At 40.7% G+C, this 9,449-nt stretch overlaps 1 protein-coding gene and 1 non-coding gene across 2 annotated transcripts in view; both read right to left on the reverse strand.

Annotated features, from left to right (window-relative positions):
• SF3B3 (splicing factor 3b subunit 3) overlaps positions 1-9,449 on the reverse strand; it is a 34,202-nt gene that overhangs the window by 18,695 nt on the left and 6,058 nt on the right. The window contains exons 6-11 of the mRNA XM_069087642.1: positions 8,933-9,045; positions 7,977-8,114; positions 7,440-7,543; positions 4,867-5,032; positions 3,643-3,738; positions 1,315-1,387 (exon numbers count right to left, since the gene is read on the reverse strand). Coding sequence (XP_068943743.1) covers positions 1,315-1,387; positions 3,643-3,738; positions 4,867-5,032; positions 7,440-7,543; positions 7,977-8,114; positions 8,933-9,045 — 690 coding nt within the window. The remainder of the gene's footprint in view (positions 1-1,314; positions 1,388-3,642; positions 3,739-4,866; positions 5,033-7,439; positions 7,544-7,976; positions 8,115-8,932; positions 9,046-9,449) is intronic.
• Positions 8,409-8,496, reverse strand: LOC138160891 (small nucleolar RNA SNORD111). The gene has a single exon (XR_011168220.1). It is a non-coding gene; the product is annotated as a small nucleolar RNA SNORD111 (small nucleolar RNA).

The raw sequence follows: 9,449 nt of genomic DNA on the forward strand, positions 1-9,449 counted from the left end.
TACCATAACTAACACCCTTCTCCCATAAATTCCCACATCTTAGTGACCTCAGTCAGGTCAAGATGGTGTAGTCTCTCACACAGAACTTTAAAAAAAAAACCTGCAATACTAGAAAGTTGCGTTGTCAAAGGAATGGATTGTGCTGTTGCCCCCAATTCACTTCTAGGGACATCAGAAACAGCATTAAAATGGTTTTGGAAATTCCTAGAAACTTTGAAAAGTAGTAAAATAATTCACCAAGGTCCTACTGCTTTCATGTTCCAAGCAATTTCTTATCAAATCTACATTAAGTAGCCAAGAAAGCAGGCTAACAACAACATACCATGAAACTAGACATCAAAGATGGAATCGTCTTCCCTCCTAGCTAATCACACCTAAGTACATTCCCTGTGACAACCCAGTGAGGTAGACATAGTACAAGCATTATCCACTGTGCAGAGATGAACAGACAAGCTCTGAGAGGCTCCCTCCAAGGGTTACAAAGGGGCAAAGCTGCGGCTCACATGCCCAGTTCTTGTGCCACTCCTCCACCAAATGCTGCCTGCCTCTTCTCTCACCTAGCATCTAAGTTCTTACTCCATAAGAGGAGGGAACAACCTCAGAAAGAATTCTAACTCATTCATCCCTCAGGACAGTATTCCCATGAGAGGGTCCATTAGGGATAGCTCGAAAGAACAGGTGAGTGACAAAATAAAACAAGCAGATTTGGGTTTTAATGCCCAGGAAATAGAAACTCCCAGGAACACACCCTATCCACATTACTACTTCCCTGTTCAATTTCTGGGCAAAAAGCAATGGTGAAGAGCACCTTCTGTAAGAGGTCTCAGGTTTCAGCCAAACCATCAGCTTTCTTTCCTGAGTCTCAGCAGAATGTTCTGTTCAGGGTCTGGTTTTCTCAAATATAATCATACTTGCAAAGCAAAACTGACTCTTGGAATCTCCACCCACCTGCCAATTCACTAATGTCTACCCGGCACATTTTGCTTTTATGGCCAAATAACGGTTATCAAAATAGGAAATAAGAAGGAGATCCAACTACTGCCTTGGAGCTGAAATTCAAGTTAAAGGGAAATATACTGTGGTGTGTCACCACCCGGGGGATCCATCCCTGATCAGGTGGCCTCTAGGGAGCATCTTGTCTAAGTAATCTCCACTTACAGGGGGAGCTGCTTCAAGACAGAAAAGTCAGAACATAAAAAGCCTATAGATGGCATCTGTTCAAGTAACAATCAGAAGCATCATGACTGCAGCTTTCTATGGTCGTAGGTCTTTGTACAAGGGATTGTATTTGGCTGTTGGGAAAAAGTTACCTACCTTCAATGTGTCGGCGTACAGTCCAGACAGCATTGGGGTTACCGGGCAGCTCAGAAACAGCCATTTCTGACACCTAGCAGAAAGAGACAAGGACTGACTTTGGTCAAAAGGACGACAGTCTTGCTGTCCGCTAACTGGACAGAAAACACCCTAGGTCAACTCTCAGGGATCTTCTCTGTAATTGCCAAGAGTGTTTCTAAGGGCAGACAAAGAAAGGCACACAGAGAACCCAAGAGAGAACCACTACTGTGGTTAATACCTGGACCACTATTAACCCCTTCTCCTACTGGGCTGCTCAAAAGTAACATAGAGGAAAATTACCATAATGCTTTTCTTCCTCATCCTGAGGTAGAAGGAGCCCTGGCTTCTCAAATGCCATCGAGAGCATGCTCTAAAAGGCCAGCTAAGCTAGAAAGCTTTGGGATACAGGCCTAACCATGGATTTTGTCCATCATTTGAAAACCAAAGGAGCCACATGAAGCTCATCACCATCAGCTGTGGCCACCAAGGGAAAGACTATCTGGGGCAAAAGTAACAAAGAATACCTAGGAAGGCTGTGACCTGTTAAGAGGGAGGAACAATAACATATGCTTGATAGTGGTTCTTTTAAAAATTAAATATAGCAAATAAATGGTTTTTATCTGTTCTTTCCACCAGATGTATCAAACACTATGGACCCCGGAGTCCACAACACTGCTCGGTGCACTCTAAATTAGACAAAATATAGTTCCTGATTTTAATGTGTTAATGTATTAATAAAAAATATATATGCAAACATATGGTTTTCTAAGTCAAACAGCAACCTAATGAGATCATTATGTGTGGTTTACTGGTTCCCGTTTCTGGTTTTGACGCCACTGCTCTACACTAACTTCTAGAAAACCCCTTGGTTTTCTAGATCTAAAGCCTACAAGGGGAAAAAAAAAAGCCTGGGGTCAATGAAACAGAGGTATGAAAATATAACGGATTGACTACTAAGCACTAAACATGACTAAGTCCATTGTGAATGACACTGGAAGAATCCCAACCTCCACCTTCACATGTAATATCTACCCAGAAAGTCCCCGAGACAAAGATGGCAGAAAATTTCATCAAGAGCACTAAGTCAATGGACTTAAGTTCAGGACTGCATTTAATGCCAGAGTTAATGACTTGGCCCAGTGGGATAACAACCTCATCACAGACAATACAAAAGAGGTTTCAGTTATGTTTAAATTTAGGGGTAGAATAGAAGGATAGCATGGTTGGAAGTAAGCTAAAGTGACAAAAACTGCGGAACTGGACTAGTGATACCGTGTTTCCCCGATAATAAGACCTATCCCGAAAATAAGCCCTCCCCTTACTGTGTAAGATTCCTCTAAAATAAGCCCTATTGAGATTGCTACTGTAGTGAAGGTGATCCCTTGCGCTACACGCTACATTACGGTACCCTCTGTATGCACCGTCCGTCCCCCTCCCCCCGTGAAACGCACGCCGCGTTCTGAGCTGCAGCAGTGAGCACATCATCCTGTTCTTCCCCAGTGATTTGCTTATTGAATAGAGGTACATTTTTTTGTTCACATTTACCTGTTTATTAAAATTGCTGTCAATGTTCATTAAAATAAGCCCTCCCCTGAAAATAAGCCCTCTGGTGTTTTTCTGTCCAAAAAATTAATAAGACAGTGTCTCATTATCGGGGAAACAGGGTAGACATATACCTAAAAGGTGGGTAGGAAAGTGTTATGGACATAAGACTGTGCATAAGGCCAATGAAGATCAGCAGCCTGCTGAAGGGTTTTACAAATATTTCACTATTTCTGGAAGACTAAAAACCAAAACCTGACAGAAGTGTAGATTCTATTCTAGTGGAACCAATCTAAGTAACCCTTCCTAAAAAGAATCACCACTAAAAGGAAGACTTAGGGCTCTTACTACATTTTCCAGAGTCATCATCTTGCAGACCACGAGCCGTCCCTCTTGCTGCACTCTATATACATACATATCCTATGTAAGGACACAGGTTGGCCTCTTTCTGTGGCATTCAGAATGGACTTATTCATGTTAGTGCTTAGTAGTCAAGACATTACATTTTCATGCCACTGCTTCATTGACCCGGTTAGACCTTAGGAACCCCCTGGTTTTTGGAGAAGTTAGTATAGAACAGGGGTGTCAAACCCAGAGAGAAATGAGTTAAGATAGAGCTGGAAGAGATCATTCACCTGGAAAGTAGCATTTTTTTTTCTTACACTCAACAGACCAAATCCTAACTGTCTTGACTACAGAGTAAAAGCATATCTCGTCACAGTGTCATCCCATGATCCCACCAAATAACCTGGCAATCCTCCTCACCTCTAGTCCGTGCCTCAAAACCCTCAGAGAAGATCGTGGTCCCCTGCCACAAGCTACATACAGCTGTGGGGTGTCTTCATTGGCCAGATCAGCAATCTGCACAGAATAAGACAGTTAGGATACACCTCTGTTATCACCCCAAACCAAACAGGGCCAAGCTGATTCAGCTGGAGCTAAACTGACATTTCACTCTGTTGCCATATGGGGCCCTTTGCTCCAAAAAGGCAACATCAATTGTGGAGTGAAAGGAGTCTTTCACTGAAAATGTCTTCAATTTCTGCAACTAGCACAAAATGCTTCACCGAGTCAATTAACAGGATAAAACTGAAGACAGCCTGCTCAGAGACTCTTAATTACCCGAGATTCAGGGAAATTCCCTCCAATCTAGGGCAGTGTATACTTTACTAAAGTACTTTTTCCTTTCTTTGTTAAGACTCCATTCATTTCCCTCAACTACAAAATTGTCCAAAGTGGATTTAGAGCAGACAATTGTTTTCTTCAAGTCACTGACGAAAAAAATAGTTAATTAGATAAACGGGAACGGCAGTCCTTGGTGTCATTTTCTGTTGCTCTCAGGTCTATCCCCCTTCTCAAGAGAGAAAATAAAAGTCTGAATTTAAACCCACCACCCACCCATACACCCTCAGAAACTCTTTCCAGATCCCTTTGTAGAAAAAGGGACACGAGAAAGAAATTATCATGGTAAAGCCTGACTTGTATCTCATAGCTTTAATTCTGAATGCTAGAAAATTCTACTTTTGAAGCATCCCTATGAGAACCAAAATTCATCCCCATTTGTTGTCTTGTCCCTCCCTGGGGAAGTGATTGCTTCTAGGGACTAACATTCAATTTAAAAAGATTTGCATGTTAAATGCCTATTATATGAAAGATACTGAGTATAAGATTCAAAAAATTCCTGCCCTAAAGAAACTCCTATACAATTTGAAGCAAAGATATATACACACATGCTCCTCCCATCCCTCACCTCCAGTAGTTTAAAAGGTTAATTATTTAAAGGAGGGCTCAAAATTCTAGTAAAGTCCCTCAACACAGCCACACTCCCTAGTAGATTACCTATAGCTCTCTTCTTTTCAGAAAAGCTTATCAAAGCCTTGCATATCCCAAGGGGAGAGCCTCGGGTGGGTAGAAATGTCCAACTCCACCAGAGGTATTAGTGCTTCCCTCCCATCATACTCCGAACAGAAGAGAAGGACTGGGCTGTACCTGACAAAACAGAATAGGGGAGAGACTATCCAGTTCATCCACCAACACTAAGTTCTTGAGAGGCCGAGGTTGGAAGAAGAATGTGTCTCCTTCTTCCAGGGGCATGGCAGATGAGAACTCAGGTTCTTCATCATCATCACCAAGATGGGCAATTTGATACAGGTAACTATGGATGAAGAAGAATTGAAATTTTGGTTAGGACATTTGCTAGAAATTGGGAATAAGAATCTTGTCATGAAAAAAAAAAAAAGAAAACCAAAAACCTTGCTCCATAAATATCCTATCAATTTTAGCAAAGATTGCTCTGTGGAGTCAGAAAAATTTCAAAAGTTCTGCTTATCAGTATTTGATTTTCTTCATTATTAAGCAGAGAGCAGGGCTGAAGGAATTTATTGAATCTATACCAACACAGCACTCTTTGATAAGCATAGTAAAATCAAAGGAAACATGGATAATTTTACGGTTGCATAAATGTGACATATCATCTTAGTGAAATAAAATGAATAAAAGAAATCCAAAGGACTGCCAGACTCTCCTTCTGGTCCTCATCCTCACCTTCCATATGTTCCCTAATAAATGTGCCTGACTTCTGGCTCCTAGAAATTTACTATGTAAAACAAAAGTCTGGAATGGAGAACTGGGAAATGGCCTAGTTTAACAATGTGGTTAATTCAGGCTGTTAATAAGCAATGTGACTGATTTAGCCTTACCCTGCCAGCCTAATTAAGTGTATCGGTTCAAGAACAAACCAACAAAAGGAAGGGAAAAAACGATGACAGAAGATAACCAGAACTGCCAATAACAACATGCCCCAACTTCAGGCTACAGAGATGAAAGTGCACTTAGCGTCCACAAGCAAATATCCAAATGATCAAGCCCTCAAATCAAATAGGTAATCAGTAGGCAAAACCTGGACTAATTTCCCAGATCACTAAATCTTAGGCTAGTATAACAGAAAAAGCAGCCAGCTAACTCTCACATATAGGATACATTCAGAACAGGTTGGGTCTTCCATAATTCAATTTGTTAAGCAATATGAGAGCACAGGAAGATTTCTGAAGCTGAATGATTTATTGAGAAGCTTCATTTTTAGAAGATTAATTTTATTTAGAAGATTTCAAGTCTGTGTTCATGATGGATTAGAGATGAGACAAAGGAACCAGTTAAGAGGATATGCTGCAATGGTCTAGGCAAGAGACACTACAAAGAGCTGGTAGGTATTGATCATTTCTTTCATTCTTTTTTTTTTTTAAAAGCAATTGGGGTTAAGTAACTTGCTCAAGATTACACGGCCAGTTATTTTGTATGGGTGTTAAGTATCTGAGGCCAGAGCCAATTCCAGGTCCTTCCGACTCCAGGCCGGCGCTACCTAGCCACCCCCATTTCTTTCATTCTTAATGCCACATACATTTTCAAAGGGGTTTGAAGACCAGGTAACTGGGAAAAAACTGGCATGTATTCACAGAAATGGAAAAGTTAGGACAAGGAAAGCTCACTACAACATAGATTTGGAACTAGAAAAGACCTTAGAGTCACCCTCATTTTATAGATAAGGAAATAGGACTGGAGAGGATAAGTGACTTGTACAAGGTCACACAAGAAATATCTTTGGTTCAGTCAGGTAATGTTGTAATGGGAATGTAAATTTTTAAGATCTTCCCTGCCCCAGGCTAAAGTGCACCAGGAGCCTGGGGTGCCAGGCTTGTTTTTCAGTAGATACTTTTTGATTGGCCAGTGGGTCAATAAGGTTGTTACATTCTCTGAGCCAGGAGAAGGCTATATAAGCCCTGATGTGTAGCTTTGTTTTGGGGCTCACTTTGAGAAGTGTTCTGTGATTTGATGAGATGAAACTCTGGGAAGCAGTTTTCTAGAGCCTCCGGCTTTGAAACCCAGATGTTGATTTGGTATGGATGTAATGGTTGGACAGTTTGGAAACAGTTTACTTGATCTGTTTCTCTGTCTTGATAATTCTGTCTGTATACTCTGAAGTTCGAGGTGCTGACTTTTTTCCCCTGAACTAGGTAAACAATACATATCTGACCGATTAAAGTAAGCTTATTAACCCATTTTGAGTTGCTTTCCTTTAACAAAGCAGATCTAAGAACCTGTGTTGGCAACCACCCTGGGGACGCTTGGGGTGCTTGCTGCTACAAATGTCTAAGGTGCCAATAAGACACCCCAATATTTCGATGAATACTGATTGAAATTTAGGATTAAGGACATAAGAGATCTGGAATGAAAACACAGAAAAAGTATAGACAGAAGCTAAAGGCTAGAACCCAGAAGAATGTTAAATTAGGATAGTTAAGAGATTGAGATGAGAAGGAGCCATCAAGGACATCTGTCAGAGAGGGAGTAGCAACACCAAGGGACAAGGGTTTCAAAGGGGAGCCTGTAGTAAGGATTAAATGCTACAAAGATATGGACTGAGAAAGGGCCACTGGAATTAGTGAATTAGAAGCTAATGATGACTTAAAACTAAAGGAAAGGGTTACCCATTTATCTGCTTTGCAACTCTCCTTTACTACAAGCTTCTCCAGTAAAACAGATCAAGTAGGGTAAGAGTTACTCACTGATTTCCAAATTCTGATGCCACAAAGAGGAAGCCTGTTTTGAGCACACACATAGCAGCAGCCACAGGGACAGTATCAAAGTACTTCAGCCGAATCTCAGTAACCTGAAAGGAAATAAAATGGGGGGCATATTAGGGGGGCCACTTGGGGGTTTCATGTCAAGTATATGTTATAAAAGAACTCTCAGTAGTACTCAAAATAGCGAGGTTGGAATGAAGTAATTCTTCTAGTTGTTACACCCATAAAGATAAAAGGTTAACATCATATGGCATCACCCTCTTTCTGCCCAACATAAAATGAAGTAGAGAGAGGCAGCTTCAATTAACTTCTATAAATCTGACAATCTCTATCCAAAAACAGATGTCTAAACAGACATCCCAACTAAACAGAGAATGAACTGGCTACATAAGCTTCAATGAAGGTAAAGATATAACCAAAATGTAGGAGGTTGTGACAAAACACCCTAGCCAAGCACATTCATCATGAACATTTATTCTAAGAGATAAAAATATCTCACTCCCTTCTTAATCTACTTACCATGTCTTCATCTGTCTCCAAAGTGATTTTGAAAATGTCTCCTTGCTCAGTTTGTGCCAAAAAGAAGAACATAGACTTGGTCTTATGAGTGGCAGAGCAGACAAAAATCATTCCTCTCTCAGGATCATCTAAGTCATTCTAACAAAGGCAAACATAAAGAACCAAGATCTTAGAAATGATACTTTTCCTCTCAGAAGAATCAATGGGTCTCAAGTGGAGGCCAACATTTTCAGCCATAGCAAATACTGACTTCGAGAAGGGAAACAAAGCAAACAGCTACCTTTTCAAAAAACAACTCCTGAATGTCTTCTAGAAAAGGGGCCGATTTCTAGTTCTACCTGCCCCATCATCAATAGGTGCCTCAACAAAATTACTGATGAAGACTGTGGCCAGCATGGCCTTCTATAACAACTTGACCATATTTGAGGCTCAGAGCCTGATCAGATTCAGAGAGGTAAGTTTTGTCTCCAGGGAAAAAAAATTCAGAGAAATATCATGAAATAATCATCATTTCAGGCAATGAGCAAAGTTATCATATACAACTGGCTTATGACAAGGCATTACTACTATCCATTCATCACTTTTTTGTTTACTTTCTCCTCACCCAAGTTATGGATGCTATTATTAGTGAGAACTTATATCTCATTAAATTTTTTCAAATTCCCCCACTACGTTCTCTTCACCCATACCAAAATCTAGAACCCACCTTTCAAAAGCTTACCAAAGCATCTTATTTCCCAAATTACAGCAAACTTCCCTACTACAAGGCAATCAACCTTATGAGTGATGAATATGTAGTAATAAAGGCAAGACCTAGCAAATCCTATCAATTTGTTGTTATCCTCTTGATAGTAAAAAATAAGTTCTCTTAGAACATAGAACAAATTGTTTCCTTCCATATTCCTTCTCCACTGCTATTTCCAAATACCCCTCCCCTTGGTCCCGAAAGGTCTCACCCGCCTCCTAGGAATGGGACATCTGATATCAGGCTGATCACCAAAGTTCTTATAGGTGATGTAGTTTTCAGAACAGATCAATACACCACTTGGACCATCTGAGCCTCCTGGCACTGTGGGATGAAGCAAAACATGTTAATGAGGCCAAATAATCTCATAATATCAATAATTCCCTCTCTCAAAGGCAGACCATGACTTGATGGACACACTATAGTAGAAAAGGAGAAACTTGCCATGAGTTGTGCCCTTAACTTCATTATCATCATCGTCTATCTTGTTGACATACAAGTGCAACAGGTACCTTTTTAAGGTTGGATAAGGGCAGAGTCAAGCACAGTGTTTGTGGACTTATGAAAAATACATAGTTTTTTCACCTAAAAAATTAGAGAGAAGGGGCGGGCTAGGCAGCACAGTGAGTAGAGTGCCGGCCCAGAGTCAGGAGGACCTAAGTTCAGATCTTCAGACATTTAACACACACACACACACACACACACACACACACACACACACACACACA

This window comes from Petaurus breviceps, unplaced genomic scaffold (assembly GCF_028583685.1).
Source record: "Petaurus breviceps papuanus isolate PSGF00001 unplaced genomic scaffold, PetGlider_PUasm1.0 182, whole genome shotgun sequence".
Lineage (NCBI taxonomy): Eukaryota > Metazoa > Chordata > Mammalia > Diprotodontia > Petauridae > Petaurus > Petaurus breviceps.